We start from the raw sequence: 21,080 nt of genomic DNA, 5'->3' as shown, positions 1-21,080 counted from the left end.
GGGGAGTTATTTTGTTGGGAGGGGACAGCAAATTATGCTCGGAGACTGAGATTGTCTTTGCCCATAGTTTATTTAACACAAAACTATAATAACTGCATAAGCCAGTAACATGCAGGATAATATTTCCTTATACTAAACCAATAAAGAAATAACATAATCCAAACAAATGATAAATTAATTACTCTGTTGTTCAAAAGAGGGGGAGATGACAGGAATAAAGTCCAAATTCAGCTGAAGTTATTTATCGCTTGAGGTGTGGCTTCTCTAAGAGGTTCTCCAGAGTCAGGAGCCAGCCAGGAGCCGACATTCCGTGGCCTGTTGCTCGGGAATGATCCTGACACGGCTCGCTTCATTCTCATATCAAAGCAACTGTACTTCCAAAACAGCCTCTTTTGGCCTTTGTCATAAAGAAGTAGATTAAAACAACTTCACTTACATCATAAAAAGTGCATTTGAAATCATATCAAACCAACACACAGCACTCTGGAGACTGGGGGGAAGTGGAGGAAGGGGAACAATGCTGGGCGAGGTGGTCTCTGCTGGGGCCAGAAGGATGCAGGACAGGAATCCAGGCCCCACCCCACGGACCCTGCTTCCATGGGTCTGCACCATGTCGAAGCCCTAGGGACAGCACTTTTAAACATCTCTCCAGGTGACCTGGCAGGCAGCCCAAGGGCCACAAAGTTAAAGAGGGTTACGGGTCCATCGGAGCGCAATCAGAGCAAGGGCTGTCCCACTGACTAGAACCCTTCAGGCCTTTGGGGACAGGGCGGGGCTCACATTTGCTGACTGCAGTCTTACCCATACAGCCATGTTGTTTTATTACAGATGACTTCACTACAGGTTATTTCTCCTAAATTCTTGGAACTATGTGTACAAGTAGGTTGTATCATCTATAGGTTTCATTTCACGTTAGCAAGGGGATTACAGACTGCTTGTGATAAATAGACGCCCAAATGGATGAGAAGCTCTACGTGCTCAGAGGACACAGGACAAGGGTCTGGGGTCCGTGACAGACTCAGGACCAGCTAGAGGCGCGTGAGAGGCAGGGTGACAAATAGGGCAGGGTAACCAACCCGGACGGAGCTGCTCTGGAGGTCTGGTGAAGGTGCGAGTCGATGGTGAACAAGGGGCCCCCCGGGGTTCAGGTGCGGCAGAAACCCTGGGTGCTTGCAGAGACCCTGCGGGAGAGTGGGCCTGTCCTGCCAGATGCCATGGGCCACCAGGTGGCAGCATGGGACAGGAGAAGAGGGGCTGGGCCAGGGCAGGAGGGCCAGGGCGGCAGCACTGCTCCTGGGAAGTCAGGTCGGGGCGCAGGGGCCCAGCCCCATGTCTCCATCACAGCACTGGACTGTCTCCCCCAGACCCTAGACTTCCCCAGGCTGGAGGACCACCGAAGGAAGCTGAGTCAGAGCAGCCCCTCCTTGCTTGCTGCAGTGACACGGTCACCCCACCAGGCCTCAGAGACAGTCCAGCTCCTCGCCGCTTGGTCACTCTCGGGCCCACCCTCTGTTCCCCGGAGGCTGCTGCCCACTTCAGGCCTCCTGTGGCCCTGGGCCCATCTCCCAGCACTCAATCTGCAGGACCCAGGAAGCCCTCAGGGAGTGCCCCACCCCTCTGCACCCACCCCTGCCCCAGTGAGATCTTCAGGCTATCTCAGGGCTCAGAGCTCAATACTGGTCCACAAAGCACATTGAGTGGAGGGGGGTTTCCACTCCAGAAGAAAGGCCTGGGCCTGGGCCCAGCACAAGAGCCTGCCACTCTCAGCCACAAGCCAAGCAAGGCTAGAGGCCCTCAGCGTCCCTTCCTTCCACACTGACCGGGCTCACCTTGCCCCCTTACGTATGCCCATGCACCCCAAACAGTTTGCCAACCCGCCCTCACAGACCACCCTGGGCCCCTTGCTGCTCGGCACCCACTCAGGGCAGGGGGTGAGGACACACCCCCAGCTGCCCTTCCTGTGCTCTCACTGGCCAGGCCTTGACAAGCAGGTTGGACCCGCCCCCAGACTGGCCTGTGAGGCATAAAGTCGGCAAGGCAGCCCATGAGTCACCGCCACTCTGCACCATGAAGAGAAGCAGCGCCCTCCTGCTAGCGGCTCTTACCGTGCTCTGCACCTGTGGTGAGTGCACTGACAGGGGCTTCCGGCACATTCGGGAGGCTGGGGCCAGAGGAACAGGTGGGGACCTCGGAAACTAGCAATCCAGGCACTGGCCCTGCAGCGACTGATGCCCACCTTCCCAGGCACCCTGACCCACTTCCATCACAGAGCATGAACATGGGCAGTGACCCTGGTGTCCTTGCTGACCCCAGTCCCCAGGCGCCCCTACCCCAGCCATAGACTAAGCCCAACTGGCCCCAACCCCAGCCCACCTAACCTCTGTCTCAGCCCCTGTGTCACCACCAAGCCCAATGTCACCAACTCAGCCCAACTCAGGCCAACCCGGACCCCAGTCCAAGCTCTAGGTAAGCCAACCTCACGGGAAGGGGCAGTTCCCACCACATCAGAGGCTTGGCTTTCCTTCCTCAGTGATGCCAGGGAGCCCAGGGTGAAAAGAGGCAGCTGAGGTTAGGGTGACAGGAGGGGTCTGAGGGCAGGTGGAGCTGGGGGATGTTGCGGAGGAAAATCTGGGGCAGGAGGGGTGGGCGTTGATGGGGAGGGTCTGGAGAACCACTGAGGCTGGAGGTGGGAAGTCTGGGGCTGGGGTCGGGAGGAGTCCTGGCCTGGCATCATCTCACCCCCGCAACACAGGGCTGGCCACAGGGGAGGACAGCGAAGAGCTTTTCACGGACTTCCTGCAAACGCTGCTGGTGGGGTCCACAGAGGAGCTCTATGAGGGGCCCCTGAGCAAGTACAACATCAATGCAGACGCCAAGGCAGCAATAGCCGAGCTCAAGTCCTGCATAGACGGCCTACAGCCCGTGCACAAGGCGGAGCTGGTCAAGCTGCTGGTATTGCGGCCGGGGCGGGGGGCACCCATTCCCTAAGGGCTGCAACCCTGGCAGGACCCACAGCCCTATTCCTTAGGCCCTCATCGCGCACCCAGTATAGCAATCCCATGCCCCACCATCCCACAGACACCTTCACCTACCTCCGCCGGCAGAGGTGGACATCCCAGACCTCCCTGCCCACATCAGCCTTCAGCCTCCCCCTACATGCACATACATGCGTACGCACATGCTCACCTCTGCGCGCGCACACACACACACACACATGCAAACACATGAACACACCCTGCTTCCCCAGCTGCTGGGAGGGGACTGGCTGCAATGTGCAGATGCTGGCCTGGGCCTGTTTGCCTGATGGAGCTGTGGCTCTCCAGTTACTGATCACTGGGCATGGAACCGCCAGGCCCCTTGGCCTACACATGTCTGCCTTCCAGGTGCAAGTGCTGGGCAGTCAGGACGATGCCTAGTGGACCCCAGACGTGGCTCCAAGCAGCCATAGGACCAGCTACACAAGCAGCCACGAAGACAACACCCCTACCACTTCCCTAGGCGTGAATTCACCCTCAAGTCACCCAACCAATAAAGCCTCCTGTAGCTCAGGCTCTGGCTCCTGTCTCTCCCCACGCTCAGGGACACTACAGACCCCCATGCACAGGGTCATGTGAGTGGGGCACACATGTGTAAGCAACCCCACATAGAGGGCGGACCCACCAACACAAATCCAGGCAGACACCCTTGTAAGGAAGTAGACAAAGCAAGCCACCGTGTAGGCAGACAGGTAGATGCAGGAAGGCATCGGACACAAGAAGGTCTGCAGAGGCAGACGCAGGGGCAGGGGCAGGGGCTCAGAGCAAGGGGCAGCAGAGAGCCCCAGAGAGAGGCAGTGGCCAGGGCTGAGGGTACAGGCTGGCTGGGGGCGCTCTATGTCTGAAGGTTACCATTTCGAGACAATAAATGTGCGCGACATACACATGACATGGGTCCAGGGGTTGAGAAGTTACTCACGGAAAGAGACAAAGTCCCAGCTGGAGCCCCAGGAGGATTCTGCTAGTGAGGACGCTCAAGGCCCAACGGCGGGCGCAGCCCGCATGGTGGGGGGCAAGCAGTGTCAGAGGAAGGCCCCTCAGCAGCTCCCCACGCCAACACCTGCCCCCAAACCAGGGCAGGCCTGCCCTTTCCTGGGTCCTTGGACCCCCAACAGCCTTCTTGTGCCTCAGTTTCCCCAGCTCAGCAGTCTCAACTGGGGACAGGATTGAGCAGGTTCAGCTCTGCCCCTAACAACCTTACTCCTTGCCTCGCTGTGCTGGTCCCGGCCCTCGCAGTCCCCTGCCTGTCCTCTGCACTCTACCCTGAACCCTGCAAAGAGGAGCAAAGCAAAGTCTTGGTCCTGAGCCAGGCACGGTGTGGGTGGAGGTCCCGCGGGCTGAGGCCATTGTCTCCATCACATAGACAGTGATCTAGAATCCACCGTCGCACAGAGCCACATTCTAGAGCTCAGAGGCAGGGACACCTCCCCAATTCTTGATGCCCCCAGGGGGAGAGAGGAAGCCTCCCTCTCCATGCTCCTTTTCTGGAACACCCTGGCACCAAGGCTGGTGCGACAGGACCGCCTCTGAGAAGGCTCAGTCCACTGGCTGCTCTGAGTGCTGCTCCCAGACCAAAGAGGTGAGGGCCCCTCCAGAGCGGCCCCTCCCGACCCCAGGGCAAGCCTCATGCGAGAAGTTCCCCATCTTTGCCCACTGCTCCTTACCCAGCCACACTCAGGGTCCTCTGGGCAGGAGGAGCCTGCCCAGACCCCCTCAGAGCCGCTGTGGGCAGGTCCACGAGCGCTAAGACAGCTTCGTGGGCTTGTCTGTGAGGCTCTGATGCTCCTCCTCTTGGGGGTGGGTGCAGCAGAGCCAACCCACTGCTCTAAGCAGAGGCCCCGAGTGATCCTTGGTCTGGGCCCCAAGGCGAGACCCCACTGAGGAGGCACAGTGCCTGCACTTCTGCCCGCCAGTGCGGGCAGAGGCAGTGACGGGGGTGGAGGGCCCAGGCCCTCCAGCACTCGGTCACCCTCCCATCCATGGACAGAACCAGTCATGGCGGAGGAGGTATGGGTGGGCTCCTGGAGGCCCCATCGTCCCCGGGGGCCCATCATGGCCCTCTACAGCAGCCCTGGACCCAAGTACCTGATTCCACCCACCACGGGTAAGCCCTTGGGACTCTGGGAGGGCGGAGCAGGGGAAGCAGAAGCCAGGTCTGGGGTGGGCCGGCGGTGGGCCTGGGCTCCTCTCTCACTCCTAGCCCATCAACTCCTCTAGGGTCAGTGGGGGGTTGGGGGGAAGCGCAGGGTCTGGTACCAGGCCGCTCAGAATCCCTGCCCCACAGGCTTCGTGAAGCACACGCCCACCAAGCTGCGTGCACCAGCCTACAGCTTCCGTGGGGCTCCCATGCTCCTGGCAGAGAACTGCTCCCCAGGGCCCCGCTACAGGGTGAACCCCAAGATACTGAGGACTGGCAAGGACCTCGGCCCCGCCTACTCCATCCTGGGGCGCTACCACACAAAGACCACACTGACCCCCGGCCCTGGTGAGGGCCCCTGGCTCAGCCCCAGCCCTGCCCAAGCCTGCTGGTGGCCTCTGCAAACCTAGAGGCATGAGCACGTGAGGGGTGCAGCCGTCCTCACCCTCCCAACCCACCTTCTCCTCACAACAGGGCAACGGCAGGCCTAGTGGGGAGCTGGGACCCAGTGCAGCCTCTGAGACTCTGGTGCCCAGCTCTGATTGAGGGCCTTCCTTGTCTGATTGAGTCACCACACCAGGCTCACATCAGACTCGCTCTCCAGGCCCCTCCCTAACTCCTGCAACCAGAGTTTTCAGACCGGACCCCCCTTGCAAAACCACGGTTGCCTCTCACTGGGGCCCAGAGGCCCCATACCTGCCACGTTGGGGGTCCTCCTTGAGTTGACCAGCACCAGGCATCGGTTTTGATCTGTAGGATCATCCTTACCCTCCAGCAACCACATTTTCCCCCCACCCCATCCCAGGCGACTACTTTCCAGAGAAATCTACCAAGCACGTGTTCGACTCGGCGCCCAGCCACTCCATTTCTGCCCGAACCAAGACCTTCCGAGTGGACAGCACCCCAGGTCCGCAGCAGCCTCGGTGGCCCATGGCTGACTGGGTTGGGGGCCCTGGAAGGGTGGGTGGGGGGCGCCACCCTGACGGCTGGTCTCGTGGAGGCGGAAAGCCCAGGGAAGAAGCCAGTGGAGACTCGGGCACAGGGCCCCGTCCAGCCTGAGACTCGACGCTGGTACATCTGCAGGCCCCGCAGCCTACATGCTGCCCATGGTGATGGGCCCCCACACCGTCGGCAAGGTCTCCCAGCCCTCTTTCTCCATCAAGGGCCGCAGCAAGCTGGGCAGCTTCAGCGACGACCTGCACAAGGCAAGGGGCACCTGGCTGGGGCACAGCACTGCTTACCCCCTAGAGAGATGGGCCATCTGGCCCCTTCCCCTAGAACCCAGGGCCTACCGGCCTGACCCCCATCCTCCCGAAACTCCGAAGTTCTTCCTCCTCTGGGAGCCTGCTGCCTATCTGGCCCCACCCTCACTGGGCTACATTCCAGAGGTGAGGAGGGGCAGATGGTGGACAAGGAGGAAAGAGGTGAAGACTTGGCCAGGAGGCTGACAGTGCTGAGCAGTGATGAAAGCAATGGGTGTGTGGGTGCTGCCTGAAAGGCGAGGAGAGTCTGAGACAGCGCAGCACGCAGGAAGAAGCTGAGCAGAGGCGAAAAATGAGCTGTGACGTATTTGGGGGAGGAGGGCTCTGGCTCCAGGAACAGCCAGCGCAAGGGCCCTGAGCTGCTTGGGTGCCTGGCATCACGGCACTGCCGATCTCACCAGCCCAGCCCGTGGCCCTTGAGTCCCCGGTTGGGAAGGGGCCTCTCTCACACACACTCATGGCAGGGAAAGCCTGGGACTGGCACAGACTGGGGTATCACTGCCATGGTGAGGCTGAAGAGAGGGTGACGTCCACACGGAGACGGGCCCACAGCACTGGACTGTCGCCCCACGGTATGGCCATCGTTTGCAGCCAGAGGAGGCCCCAGACACCCACACACACAGTGACTCGGGGCCTGAAACCCAGTGTCTGATGCCAGCCCCTGCCCTCGGAGGCCCCACACTCGGGCAGGCCGAGCCTGTCTGAGCCTCTTTCACCTTGCAGACCCCAGGTCCCGCGGCCTACCACCAGACTGACGTGCAGGTGACTAAGTTCAAGGCTCCACAGTATACCATGGCTGCCCGGGTGGAGCCTCCAGGGGACAAGACCCTAAAGCCAGGACCAGGAGCCCACAGCCCCGAGAAGGTCTGGCAAGAACACGGCCCAGACGGGTGGGGTGGGAGCAGGTAGGGGTGGCATGGCCCAGAGGGTGGTGCGGGGAAGGGCCTGCGAGCTGGCAAGGGCCATGGAGGCCGGGCACCCTGAGAGCTCGTGCAGGCAGCAGCAGCCTTCTCCCCCGCTGGCGGCTTTGGTTCCCAGACCCCCAGACGCAGGACGGCGAGCGCTGCCGAGCACACACCACACCCAGGCTCTGCAGTCACGCCTGGCAGAGTGGACTTCCTGCTGGTCACCTTGGCCCAGGGTTTCGGGGGTACAGCAAAACCACTGTCAGCAGCCCCAGCCAGTGAGGGCAGAGCCTGCGGGGTGGGGCAGCGGTGCCGGCTCCTTACAGCCTCTCCTCTCCCAGGTGACAATGACCAGGCCCTGCGCCCCTGTTGTCTCCTTCGGCATCAAACACTCTGACTACATGACGCCCCTGGTCGTGGATGTGGACTAGCCCCGGCCCCACCCCCACGCTGGAAGCCTCTGCACATCGCCCCACTAAGAGATGCCCCGAGCCGAGGGCTGTGGGCGCCTCCTCCTCCAGCTGGGCTGCAGCCGGCCCAGCCCTGGAGGGCAGAGCACGCTCGTTTAGCCAATTGCAATCAGTTATTTTTTCTATGCATTCCCATTTGCTAACCTTGTTTCTTGCTGTGCCCAGATATATAATAAAATCATGGATTCTCCTAGCAATGGTCTCTCTTGGGGGAGGATCCAGCTTTTCCAGAAAGAGGCCCCCATAGGCGATCACGCCATCCCATGTCGAGTTCCAGGGCCCGGGGTCTGAGCCGAGAGCAGGGCTCGTTCTGCCTCCATCCCTGCCCTCCACGCTCTGTCGTATCCTCCAGACGGTCTCTCCAGGTGGTTTCTCCCTGTGAGACTGACTCTTCCCTGCTGAGACATGGAGTCTGTGCCCCTCCCCTGGATTCTAGAATAGAGCCTGTGACCATCCTGAATAATCATGCTGCTGTTATTGACTTCTGAAGCCAGGCCACACAACATACAAAGGGTTTCTGCCTGGACAACCCCCTTCTCTTTGCTCATCCTCCCATCAGCCACCACATTGTGAGTGAGCTCAACAGACAGCAAGGCAGTGAAGCCAGGTGGGCCCTCAGCTCACATTCTGCAACCACCTGCAGATTTGTGTTGAGCTTGCAGGGGGTGGTAGTGCCAGCCTGTCTCCAAAAGGCTGTAACTAACATCCTAGAGCAGAGAGAACCATCTCGGTCTCAAACACAAGTAGTCCCCATGAGACATAGTCCCCTGTGACGACACCTGAAGGTGATCTGTTATGCATCAAGCCCAGGAGCACAGCAGGGTGTGGACAGGGAAGGGGTGTCTGAGCTGGGATGAAGAGAGGTGTTTCTAGAGGGCACCCTGGAGTCCAGGGCCAGCCTTGAGGAATGATTCTGATCTTCACCCCAGCCCTGAGCAGGCAGCCCTGTTGCACCTGTGCCGGCAGCTGTACAAAGGACATGACAACTGCTGACCCTCAGTGAGCTGTGACCGTGTCAGGCTACTTGTTCTAAGTACTCACATATATTCCCCCAATCCTGACGCAGTAATGCTATCATCTTTCCATCTGAGTCACAGGAACCTGGGCAAACAAAGGTCCAGGAGCAGGAACTGTCAAGCCCACATCTGCTTGCCCAGGGGGATGTGTGAGCAGCAGAGTCAAGACCACCAGTGCCTGTGGCCAGCTTGTAGATCACGCTCAGTTCCAGACAAACCTTTCTGAAGCCCCCACAGAAATGGAAACACCAAAGGCCATGTTTACTTTGATGCTGTTTATTTCGAGTTTTTCTTGCTAAATGCCTTGTCTTTGACTTAAGGGATAGAGCCTGGCTGTCTGTCCACACGTGACCCCGAAGGTCCTCAAGTCCTTCTCCGCTTTATAGTCTCGGGCTCAACGTCAGCAAACCCCACTCACCCACAGGACTAGGCGCTCAGTGTACAGGGTTAGGGCTAGAGAAGGGTGAAGGCCCCACAGGAAACCCTCCTGACACAGCACAGCAGAGCTCCATGCCCACTTCAGCTGTTCATCTAACACAATGAGAAACAAACACCCAGACCCCGAATAGCTGGGAAGGCTACAGAGTCATAGAGATGGAGAAGCAGGGAGGCACAGACGGCAACCTGAGGCAAACCACACAGCAGATGGCGAAGTCCTCCTCCGAGAAGGGACTTCACCGACAGCCCAGTCGGTAGAGACCCTGGCTGCAGTGCAGGAAAGCTGGGTTTGTTCCCTGGGATGGAAAGACTCCCTGGAGAAGGGAAAGGCTACCCACTCCAGTATTCTTGTTTGGAGAATTCCATGAACTACAGTCCATGGGGTCAGAAACAGGTGGACACGAATGAGCGACTTCCACTTTCCTCAGAAAAGACCACCCTGAAACACGAACTCCAAATTCCTGGTCTGCTTTGGAGCGGGGCAGTTGAGGAGGGCTGCCCTGGCTGAGCCACTTTCTCAGGAAGCAAGGTTAGCAGGCCCAGAAAAGGCAGGGGCCACGGAGTTCAGGTCTGGGGGTATCTGCTGTGCCTGCAGTGACCAGATGGAGACACTCTATGGGTAGCAGCTTTGAGCCTGGTGACCAGTGGACAAGTCCCTGTGACTATGTTCACTGTGAGAGGGCAGAGGGCGAAGTCAAAGCCGTGGTACACAGAAGAATGGGGGTCAAGGCCCGGCTACAGGGTCCTGTGGAGGGATGTCAATGAGGACAGAGAAACACCCAAGCCCCAGGGACACAGAGGCAAGCGAGCCGACCTTACTGTGTGAGAAGCACGCACTGGAGGGACGGTGACCGTCAGGCAGAGCACTCAGGAGGCCAAGGGCCCAGCCAAGTGCAGTAGAGTGAAAAGGGCTCCATGGCAAGCGTCTGAGGAGAGGCCAGGCCTGCTGGGCAGGGAACCAGGGAGAGGAAGAGGAGCGGCAGGGCTGGCAGGGCCAGAAGGCGAGGTCCGCACGGGCAGAGGAGAGAGCAAGGTGGCGAGAGGAGCTGATACCCCACACGCGGCGCGAGTGTGCGGGCAGCTGGACGGTCCGAGTAAGGAGCGTAACCAAGAAGAAGATGGGAACAGGAACCAGGAAAGACACAGAGCCAACGACTTCTTACAAGTGTTTTTTATGGGAAGACAAGGACACCGGGGACTCACAGGGAGGTACAAAGAAGCCACTGGTTTGGCTGGGCCTGTTAGTTCAGTCCATAGGAGCAGGGGACTGACCAAGTGGACACTGAGGGCCCAGGGAGAGGTGGGCAGACATTGCAGGGTTAGGGTTAGCTTAGTGGAAACTGCCCACAAACCCTCAAAAAGTGACCTACAGTTCCTAAGAAAAGTCATTATCCAGAAACCTCCCGCGTACACCGACAAAAGCCCCGCCTCACACCGGGCCTGACTCTGAAGCGTCAGATGGACATGTCTCTAGAGGTCTAGTCTCCTGGAAGCAGGTCTCTGGTGCTGGGCAGATCCTGAATCCCATGAAAACATTAGCTTCTGCTCCTGGATACGTGGCTGGGAAATTGCCAGGATTTGGACCCCAAGTCTTCAGCCAACGCGGCAGTTCCTTCCTCCATCCACATCCCCCTGCCCATCCCTGAGGATCTGGTTTCAGTCGTGGGATTGGAGGGCAGGAAGAGGCCACTCAGCAGGACCTTTGAATCTCTCTGGGTCATGGATGACCAGCAGCCCTGGCCAGAGAAACTGCAGTCTCCGGGCTGAGGACACTCAGTTGGAGGTGACAGCAGTGATTTGAGCTTCACAGCCACACCCCCTTCCTCTGTCAGCTCCAGGCAGCTCAAACATCAGACACAGCCTCATCCAGACCAAGACAGCGCAGAGAAGCCTTGAGACGCTCAGAACCTCGAGGGCCGAGGGAAGGACTGCTGCTCACAGGCGGCCGCGTCCAGGATTCCCAGATGCTCTGCTTGGACCCAACACTGCTGGGGCTTCTAGAGCTCAAGGTGGCAGAGGGAGCTGGGCCTAGGCTACCCCACAGGGATAGGGCCCTTGCACACATAGAACCAGCTAACAAGAGCTCACTGGGTTAGAGGCTCCCAACCACGCAGAAAAAACATTCCTAAGCCATGATCCTCATTTCAAAGGAGTATTTTGAAAACAAGTTCTCTGGAGCCCAAAACACCAGACAGAGGAAGATCCTGGTTGCCCCAGGCACCCACAGAAGCCAGCTCCCATCGGCTCACGTCCTTGCCCTCGACAGGAGGTAGGAGAGGATGAAGAAGGCCACAATCAGGCCCACAGCCATACCACAAAGAAGCTTCCGGTTGTCTCGCCCAGATCGCGCCATTGTGGAAAACCGCTTCACACTCCCTGTGAGTAGACCCGTCATACTTGTGAAATCTGAGCCCTGAGGGAGAAATTTCAACATTGTCACAAAGGGACAGTGACTCTGCAACACACACACACAGATGGGGGCTGCAAAGCAGGTGGTGGGGAGCTGAGCTGACCGTGACACTTGCAAACCGCAGGCCCTTACCATGCCGTCCAGGTACCGGTTCTGGTCCTCCGCATCCCTATCGATGTCCAGAGCCAGCTGGTCAGGACACAGAGGGGGCAGGGTCAGACCGGGACAAACACAGTGAACAGCACCTGACCCCCAACAAGATCAACAGAGATCAGAAGATCCAAATGCCACCTGGGCCTCACACAGATGAGTATGCCACGGGTGGGACAAGGAGAACGGAACTACCTGAAACCCATCCAGGTCTTTACCGCCCGCTGACCCCCCCTTCCAGATGCCAGGTGGAGGCAAAAGGAGAGGACCACCACTGACCGATTTGAGCCTGGTGACCTTGGAGGCCAAGCTGTCAGCCATCCGCTTGTTTTCTCGGTCTAGAATCTCCTCCACAGCACCAGGGCTCTGAGCTATGAGGAGAGAGAGAGGCTGAAAGCATGACTCCGCTCATGAACATCCCCGTGACCGCTATACCTCGGCCCTTTGTGGCCTCCGGCCTCCAATCCCATCTGGCCCAGTCAGGCATCTAAGGGGACCGGGCCTCTGTGTGTCTGCTGAGCAGGCCCCACCCTCACCCAGGATCCAACTTCACACATGAGGCGGACTGTATAAACAACAGTGTGTGTGAGCACAGGTCCTGTGCATGTATCCAGGCTGGGATGGGTGGGCGGGCACCTCCAAAGGGCTCAGTTCAACCAGTACTTTCAGACATTCTGTGACAGAACTTGTACCATCCCTCCGCAGGCGTCACTAGCAAGGTACACAGAACCTGTTCTCAAAATAAACCCCAATGAGCTCTGGTAAGACTTACAGGGCTTGAGACTGATCCCACACAGGGTCTTGTGTGTCACCCAGAGCCTGGTACCCGCTGAGAACTGGCCCGAGACAGGTGCTGGGCCTGGTGATTCAGAATTACCATCCTATCAGGCTGGTGAGAACTGTTTCCCACAAAGTTCAGAGTGCATATTTGCCTCGAGCCAGATGCCTCAAGGAGACTCATCAAAAACGGGCACAGTCTAGGAACCATGGATATTTACAAACCCCAAAATAAGAGGTGTAAAGGTCCTACCAACCGATTGTACCCTTAATTCCTTAAAAGTCACAACAGCCCAGCGAAACAAGCATCAGCATCCCACTTCGCAGGTGAAAAGAGACTCCCAGAAGGCAAGTGGGGTACTAGGCATGCTTGGGCCCTCCTATCACGCGCAGCTCTCACTCCGAGGGGGTCTAGCCTCCGGGACCCGTCAACCAGGAGGCCCGGCCGAGGTCCCGTGCAGAGTCATCTCCCAGGGACGAAACGGGTGGGGACTGCGGGCATCCGGACCCCGCAGTTTCACGCAGCAGCTGGGCAGGAGCGCCCAAAGGGACCCAGCGACTCATCCACAGCGCGGCGGGCTGCACCCTGGCCGCCCTGCCCAAACTACGCCCGCCCGCAGTGTCTTCCCAACAACGCCACCTAGTGCCGCGGAGAAAGGCGAAGGCGGTTCCTAAGAGCAGTGGAGTCGGCCCCGGCGAGCCCCGTAGCCATCCGCCTCCGCCCTTCCGCGCTCACCCCGAGCCCAGTCCGCCATCGCGTCCAGCTCCGACCCCAGGGTCCGTCACCGCTCGATTACAGCCTCCTCGGACGTGGCGCAGTCGCCGGAAGCGGCTTCCGGCCCCACCCCTTCCGCCTCAGGGCCCCCACTTCCGGCCGAGATCTGGCCGACAGACCCGGCGGTGGGAACGGGAAGGATCTGAAGTTTCTTCCGTCGTTTGACTTGGGGATGGGGCTGGCGTTCGCTCTCGGGACTCCTGGATGATTTGTGGTTTTAGAGGCAACTATGGTGCCCACAGACACTCCAGCAGCCATTCCCGCCTAAGGCGGTGTCGGGGTCCTAACTGGGAAGAGCACACGGGCCTTTCCCGGGCCAAAGAGGCTCCTCGCCGCGACCCCGCCGGGGTTGAGGCCCGGAGCGAACTCGGTGGGAAGCCCGGTTCCAGTTACTGCCGGCAGGACAAACGAGATCAGTGCCTGGAACGAGCGAGCGGTGCAGACGTCGCAGGAGTGAAGCCCTCTGAAGAAAACAAGGAACCAGGAAGAGGGGTGGGAGCGTGAGGGGAGTGGGTACGGGAGGAGCCAGCGCTTTTTGACCTTGCACGCGGTGCTGACAAGGGGCCTGACAAAGTAGATGCTTAACAAAGCCTTCTTGCCCGGTGGATGGATTATATTTATAAGTTACCCACCCACCGTAATGGAGCAATTGCTGTGTCATGTACTCGACAATCCACTGAAATGGAAACTTTTATCGTCTCCGCTTTTCAAAAAAGGAAACAGCCCAAGCAGGCGAGCAGGTGTGCCTGCTTACACAGCAAGGAAGTCACCGCACACAGTCAGACTTTGTCTTCATCCTGACCTCCCCCCCCCCCCCCACCCCGTCTCTCTTTTCTCTCAGCTCCAACAGTGATGTTTCTCTCTCCCACCACGGCCATTCCCACCCTCGCACTGGCCACTCCTGCCTTGCAGAACCTTCGGAGCCTTTCCTGGCTCATTCCCTAGGCTCCGGTCTCAGCAAAAACTGACTGGCACTTCTTCAGATCTCCTTGCAGCCCATCAAGCCCCTTTTTTTATTCAATCACAGCACTATAGCTGCCTAACGTCGTCTTGTTTGCCCGTTTTAGTCTTCACATCCGGGACATAAGCGCCAAGAAGGCAGGGACCTGTGGGTTCTATTCACCCGCATCCCGGCTCCTCGCGTGCAGTAGGCACTCAAACATCTGTTTAGAAACCAAGTGGTCCGGAGGTTGTAAACTCCTTTCCACCTCGACTTTTCCCTGGACGTTTCATTCGTTCTGTGCATCAAGAGCGGTGTTGGTGTGCGTGTGATGGAGGGGTGCGGGGCTGCGGCCCTCTCCTGTCAGGAATCCTAGCCCAAGGAGTGAGGCTCACTGCTCGGTTCAGGGCGATTCCGGCCCATAGGTCGGACGATCACCGATCCGGAGTTTAAGGCCAAAGCTGACTCGGCAGCAAAGCCTTCAAGTTCTATCCAGCTGTTCCAGGCCTCGCCCCTTTAAGGCGCCACACAGACGATACAGCTCCGCCCGCCGGGTCCCGGCTTCCCCGACGCGCAGCCCCGGCCACACCCTGTGGCGCAGCGCACGCCCCGTCCCGGCCTCCCACGCGCCGCAGCCCAGGCCCCGCCCCTTTAAGGCTCCGCGCAACCCAGAGAGCTCGGCGCCCGCCCCGTCCCGGCCTCCCCTGCGCGCAACCCAGGCCCCGCCCCGCGGCGCCGCGCACGCCCCGTCCCGGCCTCCCCCGCGCGCCGAGCCTGGGTGGGGGGGGCCAGACGCTGGCCCGGAATCGTGAAGCCGGGAGCCTCCGGCCTTCCTGGCATCGGGTCCTGAAGGTGCCATGGAGCCCCGTGCAGTTGCGGATGCCTTGGAGACGGGGGAGGAGGACGTGGTTATGGAAGCTTTGCGCGCGTACAACCGGGAGGTGAGCGGGAGTTGTAGACTTGGGACGTGCAGAGAGGAGGTGGGGCCGGGTGGGGCCCGCACTCGTAGCCGGCAGGAGGGGCGGCGAGAGCGGTGAGCGTGGCAAGGGGCTGAGGGTGGAAGGGAGAGCGATGGGGAGGAGCACCGACTCTCTGAGGAGTTGCAAGGGTGCTGGTGTGTGGGGCTGGGGCGCCATTTGTTCATAGAGGTGCCTTCGGCCTCAGGCCCCCATCCGCGGAACCCGGGTTCTGACGCGGTAGGCCTGTGCCTTCTAGCCTCTGGGTTTCTTTGCAGAACTCCCAGAGTTTCACGTTTGATGATGCGCAACAGGAGGATAGGAAGGTGGGTGCTCACCGGAGGTAGAGGGGCATGATTGGGTGGCCCAGGTAGAAGGACCTGGTGGAACGGCTCTTCTCCCTGCCCGCAGAGACTGGCGAAGCTGCTTGTCTCGGTCCTGGAGCAGGGCCTGCCACCCTCCCGCCGCGTTATCTGGCTGCAGAGCATCCGCATCTTGTCCAGGGACCGCAGCTGCCTGGACTCCTTCACCAGTCGCCGGAGCCTGCAGGCTCTTGCCTGCTATGCTGGCATCTCCGCCTCCCAAGGGTCGGTCCCTGAGCCGCTGAACGTGGATGTCGTACTCGAGTCCCTTAAGTGCCTGTGCAACCTCGTGTTAAGCAGCCCCGGGGCACAGGTCCTGGCGGCAGAGGCGGGGCTAGTGGTGAGGCTCGCAGAGCGCGTCGGACTGCACAGCCGGAGCAGCTTCCCGCACGACGTCCAGTTCTTTGACTTGCGTCTTCTGTTCTTGCTAACTGCACTCCGCACCGACGTGCGCCAGCAGCTGTTTCAGGAGCTGCAGGGAGTGCGCCTGCTGACCAGGGCGCTGGAGCTGACGTTGGGAATGACTGAGGGCGAGAGGCACCCCGAGCTCCTGCCTCCCCAGGAGACTGAGCGAGCCATGGAGATCCTCAAAGTGCTTTTCAACATCACCTTCGACTCCATCAAGAGGGAGGTGGATGAGGTGAGGGCGGACCTCAACCTGTGGGTGGGGTTTAGCAGCTCGGACAGTTCCTGCACATGCTGCTTTGCTGGGTTCCTTCAAATTTCTGGATTAGGTGTGCTTAGCCAGTCGAGAGAAGCAGGGAGCACCTATCTTGGACGGGTCTCACGGAAGTTTTCTGAGGGAGTTGGAGAGCATAACTGGCTCTTGCAGCCTGGCTGGAGGGCTGTGTGGTGTGCAGGGGAGGCTGTGAGATTCTTCATGGTGAGACTGAGCGGGGCTAAAGCACAGAGCAGCTGTGTGCCCAGGGGACCCACTGATTTTCTTAACCGAGAGTTCTCTTGAGGTCTCCTGGGAGAGGACAAGCACCAGGGTGTGCAGTAGAGAAGCATGGTTAAGGCATGGGGTCTTGCAGGGGTGTCCAGAAGGTAGACTCTCAGTTGGCAGCAGTGGGGCCAGTGGGGCGCGCTCTCACAGGAACTCCTGTCTGTCTGGTCAGGAAGACACTGCTCTGTACCGGCACTTGGGGACGCTTCTGCGGCACTGTGTGATGGTTGCTGCTGCTGGAGACCGCACAGAGGAGCTCCACGGGTGAGGGGGTGCCTGTCATGCGGGGGGTGGGGAGGAATGGGGGTGGTCTGCTCACAGGTCTCTGTGGTGGTTCCCAGCCTTAGAGAGTCTTCATCCTTCTGGGTGGAACCAGACAAACGTGTGTTTCTGGGGCGCTCCAGCACTTACGGTCTAGGATCGGAGGTGTGAGTCCAAGGCAGGACGGCGCCAGGGGGCCTTGGGTAGGGGCAGCGGGCGCTATGGTATCGATAGGGTGGTGTGCTTCCTCACTTTCCTTCTTGGTGGCCTATGCCTAGGCCGGTTCTCAGTTTTAGCTGTGGTGCCTCAACCTAGATATGTGGTGGGTTGGGCATTTACAGGAAGTAGTACTCTTGGCTTCGGTACCTCGTTCTGCTGCTTGGGCCCCCAGACACTGGTTCACGGCATTTACGGCCCCAGCAGCTGGCAGCAGGGGTTTGTATTTACCAAGTGCCCCTTTGATCTGTCCCCAGCCACGCAGTGAACCTCCTGGGGAACTTGCCTGTCAAGTGTCTGGATGTTCTCCTCACCCTGGAGCCACACGAAGATTCCTTGGAGTTCCTAGGAGTGAATATGGATGTGATTCGTGTCCTCCTCAGCTTCATGGAGAAGCGCCTTCATCAGGTGGGCAGGGGGACTGCTGTGGCTTTGGCCCAGGTTTTCCCAGCTACTGTGGTCAGTGTGTTTTTGCTGTCCACACTGGTGAGGGGAGATCAACTCCCCAGTGTGATTCAGGCAGTTCCTCCAACTTCATGGTCAAGCCAGACCTTCCTCCCTGAGAAGTCTGTGGGCTTCATCTCAAGGGCTGCTCGTGCACAGGGACAGTCTGAGTCCAGGGGCACAGAGAGGGATGAGGGGCAAAGTGCTTTCAGAATCTGGCAAAGGACTCATTTCTTAGACCTCTTTGTGAATCCTCTTGAGGAGTCCTGAGAAGCCCCCCACCCCTACCCCCTTGAAGTGCTACCACGCTCCCCATCCCTCTCTGTGCCCCTGGACTCAGAATGTCCTTGTGCACGAGCAGCCCTCGAGATGAGCGTCAGCTGTGCCATGGTTTCGCTCGGAGGACCCACAGGCCCTTGAGAGCCAGCGGCCCCCCGCTCCCTGCAGCTGCACCCTGGGACGCTGACCGGCCGGCACTCTGACCAGCTTCTCTGGGGGTTTGCCAGCGTCGTGCAGGCTGGAGCACGGCAGGCCTAAGATTCAGTGCTTTGGGAGCAGTCTTGTGTGCTGGTGGTTAACGACTTTAAACACGGTTTTCCACCCCTCATTTAAAGGTGGGGGAAGTACGTGGGGTTGCCCAAACGTACAAATGGCCTTCTGAGTTAGGGTCTGTGCCTGTTCTTTTTGAAGCTCATACAGACACCCACGGCTCGCTCTTGGTCCCTCAGCTGGGGCCACTTCCCAAGTGCCTCCCACCAGGATCATCTGGGGCAGGTTCCTGGCCCCCGGCCTTGAGTAAGGGGGCCCAGTCTGGTGACCGAGGCTCCTCTGCAGACACACAGGCTGAAGGAGAGCGTGGCCCCTGTGCTGAGCGTGCTGACGGAGTGTGCCCGCATGCACCGCCCCGCCAGGAAGTTCCTGAAGGCCCAGGTATGGGGTAGACGGGCTGTGGCTGGGCCCTGGTTGGAGACCCTGGTCCTTGCAGGCCCAGGCTGAGAGACAGCTGCCTCCTCAGGTGCTGCCCCCGCTGCGGGACGTGAGGACCCGGCCTGAGGTGGGGGAGCTGTTGCGGAACAAACTAGTTCGCCTCATGACGCACCTGGACACTGACGTGAAGAGGGTGGCAGCCGAGTTCCTGTTTGTCCTGTGCTCCGAGAGCGGTGAGTGGGGGGCCTGCCCCTGCCTGCCCCTCCCCAGCTACGCTTCCACACTGACTTCTGCCCTGCCCTTCAGTGCCCCGGTTCATCAAGTACACGGGCTATGGAAATGCCGCCGGCCTCCTGGCTGCTAGGGGCCTCATGGCAGGGGGCCGGCCTGAGGGCCAGTACTCAGAGGACGAGGACACAGACACGGACGAGTACAAGGAAGCCAAGGCCAGGTGTGTGCTGAGACTCTTACTCAATGCCCCCATCCCTCTTACCACACCCATTTGCAGCTGCAGGGTGAATGGGATAAGGGTAACCGATGGGTAAACCCTTACAGAATCAGGCCTCTGCTTTTAAGGGCGTATTCTGACACCAGGGTATTCCATTGAGAACACAGGGTGAAGAGGTCTGGACAATGCGGGGGGCCAGATGGTCCAGGCAGCAGGAGCTGTGACCTGCTGCTCCTGGAAGGAGGTCCTTCTGCAGCTGCTTTGCCTTCCCTGCACCCAAGAGAGTGAATTTCTTGCCCTTCCAAACCCAGGCAGGAAGATGGGAACTCCACCCACCCCACGCAGCCCTCCTGTCCTGGAGTCACTAATGCATTCCCCACACCTCTCTCTTGTGAAACAGCATAAACCCAGTGACTGGACGGGTCGAGGAAAAGCCTCCCAACCCCATGGAGGGCATGACAGAGGAGCAGAAGGAACACGAGGCCATGAAGCTGGTGAACATGTTTGATAAGCTTTCCAGGTGCGTGGCGTGGCACGGAGGGCCTGGGCCAGGACAGAGGAGGACCACCCGTGCCCCATCATGCGAGCCGAGGAGGTGGGATCAGAGTGGGATGTAGGTTCTGGCAAGACTGCGTTACTGATGTTGGAAATCCTCTGTCTTGGAGAAAGTTCTCTAGCAAAAGAAGACTAGGACTGAGGTAAGTATTATGTTCATTTTTCAACTGATGAAAACTGAGGCCCAGAGACAGTAAGAAACTGCTTAAGTCTCAAAGTATAGGTAGCAGCGAGGATTTAGGCCTGACCAGGACAGTTCTCCTCCAGGTTTCCCCAGGCCACAGGAGCAGCTTCGGGGAGCAACAGGCCACGGCGGGGGGACCCCTGCTCCGCCTGCCAGGCCCCCTTTCCCATCCCCACCACCTTCTTCCCACAGGCACAGGGTCATCCAGCCCATGGGGATGAGTCCCCGAGGCCAGCTCACATCCCTGCAGGACGCCATGTGCGAGACCATGGAGGGGCAGCTCTCCTCGGACCCTGACTCGGACCCTGACTGAGAACGGACGCTCTTCTGCCCCCCTTCAGAACCGGTGCTGCTTCCAGAGGTGTCCTTGGGGCCAGGACATGGGGAAGCTACGCCCCTCCCTCCAGCTTGGAGGTCCCTTTCTCTTTACTTCCAGAGCTCTATTCATGATTTGCCTTTGGTCCATTTTTTTCTCTGCAGGACTGAGAGGCTCTTGTCCTGCTAAGACTCTGGGAACCCAGTCTTTGTTTCTGTAAATGAAGTGGTTTCTTTTGTGTGCCTGAGAGCAGGGTTTAACTGAATGCAAAGGTGTACATGCGTTTGGGAGGGTGGGACTGAGCGTGGGAACAGGCAGACAGCAGGACCACAGCCGGCGTGCTGGCCCAGAGCTGGTGTTGAGCAAGTACCGCATTTCACAGGGCAGAGAACTTACTGGAACTTTATATGCTAATGCCAGAAGCACACTTCTGATCTGTTTTTGTCCCCACTGAGTGCAGAGCTGGTAGCCTCTTGTATTTTTTGTCCTGGCTCAGTGCCCAAGTTATCAGTGGCTCTGAGAATCTCAATCCTTCCTGTTGGCTTAGATCATTAAATATATGAAGGAAAATGTCTCTCCTGAAACCGTAAGTCTAGATTTCGGTTGTGTACCTCAGAGCTTCATGAAAACGCCTTTTTGAAATAGAGTCCCAGGCGAGGATGTGTGCGTGCACATGCATGCGTGTGAATACAGGTGCAGAATAGAAAGTAAAGGCACGTTAAGTAGAAGGAGAATTACGTCTTTCTTAGAGTGCAGCTCTTTTCCTGGATGACCACTCATGTATCAGGCCACAAGGTCTCCTGAGCAGTTTGTCAGTGAAATCTGCTCCAGGGGGCTCTAGCCTAGGGATCCAATGGGGAGGTAAGACTCCAAGGAGGAGGGAGCACTGAGGGGCAGGAGCTGCGCCTGGGGCAGCCCCAGACAGGGCCTGTGCCAAAGCAGGAAGACCCCAGTAGGTTCTGCCCAAACAGCAGTGTGGCTGCTAACAAGTGAGCAATGCCTTCTGTCTTAGAGGTTAATTCACGCAGCATTAATGGGAAAAGGCCTGGTTGCGGGGGAAGGCTGCTAGAATGGTCTGAAACAGATGAGTTTCTGGGGTTGATGTGAAAGGCCTCAGGGAAAAGGGTGTGTTGGGTGCTCTGAAGGGCCT

At 58.9% G+C, this 21,080-nt stretch overlaps 4 protein-coding genes across 7 annotated transcripts; 3 read left to right on the top strand and 1 right to left on the bottom strand.

Moving 5' to 3' along the window:
• Positions 1 to 213: 213 nt before the first annotated feature.
• On the bottom strand, positions 214 to 13,440 carry BET1L (Bet1 golgi vesicular membrane trafficking protein like). 3 transcript variants are annotated; one of them, XM_052661750.1, is made up of 5 exons: positions 13,337 to 13,440; positions 12,103 to 12,194; positions 11,806 to 11,862; positions 11,577 to 11,676; positions 214 to 397 (listed from the first exon to the last, which is right to left on the bottom strand). In XM_052661750.1, the coding sequence occupies exons 1-5, from the start codon at positions 13,353 to 13,355 to the stop codon at positions 228 to 230; spliced, it is 438 nt and encodes a 145-aa protein (XP_052517710.1). In that variant the 5' UTR covers positions 13,356 to 13,440; the 3' UTR covers positions 214 to 227. The 3 variants fall into 3 exon arrangements, with proteins under 3 accessions (XP_052517710.1, XP_052517712.1, XP_052517713.1); XM_052661752.1 differs by having other exon boundaries at positions 13,241 to 13,365; XM_052661753.1 differs by lacking the exon at positions 214 to 397 and having other exon boundaries at positions 10,426 to 11,676.
• On the top strand, positions 2,068 to 3,422 carry SCGB1C1 (secretoglobin family 1C member 1). Its single transcript, XM_052661754.1, has 3 exons — positions 2,068 to 2,122; positions 2,753 to 2,952; positions 3,384 to 3,422. Exons 1-3 carry the CDS (start codon positions 2,068 to 2,070, stop codon positions 3,414 to 3,416), a joined length of 288 nt encoding a protein of 95 aa, XP_052517714.1. The 3' UTR covers positions 3,417 to 3,422.
• On the top strand, positions 5,031 to 7,770 carry ODF3 (outer dense fiber of sperm tails 3). The gene is made up of 6 exons (XM_052661749.1): positions 5,031 to 5,139; positions 5,320 to 5,520; positions 5,978 to 6,079; positions 6,256 to 6,377; positions 7,158 to 7,298; positions 7,681 to 7,770. The coding sequence occupies exons 1-6, from the start codon at positions 5,031 to 5,033 to the stop codon at positions 7,768 to 7,770; spliced, it is 765 nt and encodes a 254-aa protein (XP_052517709.1).
• Positions 13,441 to 15,104: 1,664 nt separating the features above from the next.
• Positions 15,105 to 20,483, top strand: RIC8A (RIC8 guanine nucleotide exchange factor A). 2 transcript variants are annotated; one of them, XM_052661978.1, is made up of 10 exons: positions 15,105 to 15,256; positions 15,550 to 15,597; positions 15,683 to 16,273; positions 16,752 to 16,843; positions 17,314 to 17,464; positions 18,335 to 18,430; positions 18,516 to 18,660; positions 18,734 to 18,878; positions 19,276 to 19,395; positions 19,807 to 20,483. In XM_052661978.1, exons 1-10 carry the CDS (start codon positions 15,173 to 15,175, stop codon positions 19,925 to 19,927), a joined length of 1,593 nt encoding a protein of 530 aa, XP_052517938.1. In that variant the 5' UTR covers positions 15,105 to 15,172; the 3' UTR covers positions 19,928 to 20,483. The 2 variants fall into 2 exon arrangements, with proteins under 2 accessions (XP_052517938.1, XP_052517939.1); XM_052661979.1 differs by lacking the exon at positions 15,550 to 15,597.
• Positions 20,484 to 21,080: the final 597 nt, after the last annotated feature.

Source organism: Budorcas taxicolor, chromosome 25 (genome assembly GCF_023091745.1).
Source record: "Budorcas taxicolor isolate Tak-1 chromosome 25, Takin1.1, whole genome shotgun sequence".
NCBI lineage: Eukaryota > Metazoa > Chordata > Mammalia > Artiodactyla > Bovidae > Budorcas > Budorcas taxicolor.
The sequence above is the reverse complement of the archived record's forward strand: the minus strand, read 5'-3'. Positions and strand labels throughout refer to the sequence as shown.

Coding starts and splice junctions, on each gene's coding strand:
- SCGB1C1 (XM_052661754.1), top strand. CDS start 2,068: ATGAAGAGAAGCAGCGCCCTCCTGCTAGCGGCTCTTACCGTGCTCTGC. Junction 2,123..2,752: donor TACCGTGCTCTGCACCTGTG/GTGAGTGCACTG, acceptor CCCGCAACACAG/GGCTGGCCACAGGGGAGGAC. Junction 2,953..3,383: donor CGGAGCTGGTCAAGCTGCTG/GTATTGCGGCCG, acceptor TCTGCCTTCCAG/GTGCAAGTGCTGGGCAGTCA.
- ODF3 (XM_052661749.1), top strand. CDS start 5,031: ATGGCGGAGGAGGTATGGGTGGGCTCCTGGAGGCCCCATCGTCCCCGG. Junction 5,521..5,977: donor CACACTGACCCCCGGCCCTG/GTGAGGGCCCCT, acceptor ACCCCATCCCAG/GCGACTACTTTCCAGAGAAA. Junction 6,080..6,255: donor CCGAGTGGACAGCACCCCAG/GTCCGCAGCAGC, acceptor GTACATCTGCAG/GCCCCGCAGCCTACATGCTG.
- BET1L (XM_052661750.1), bottom strand. Junction 11,863..12,102: donor AGGTCACCAGGCTCAAATCG/GTCAGTGGTGGT, acceptor TGTCCTGACCAG/CTGGCTCTGGACATCGATAG. Junction 398..11,576: donor CAACCGGAAGCTTCTTTGTG/GTATGGCTGTGG, acceptor TTTATGACAAAG/GCCAAAAGAGGCTGTTTTGG.
- RIC8A (XM_052661978.1), top strand. CDS start 15,173: ATGGAGCCCCGTGCAGTTGCGGATGCCTTGGAGACGGGGGAGGAGGAC. Junction 17,465..18,334: donor TGGAGAAGCGCCTTCATCAG/GTGGGCAGGGGG, acceptor GCTCCTCTGCAG/ACACACAGGCTGAAGGAGAG. Junction 18,661..18,733: donor TGTCCTGTGCTCCGAGAGCG/GTGAGTGGGGGG, acceptor CCTGCCCTTCAG/TGCCCCGGTTCATCAAGTAC.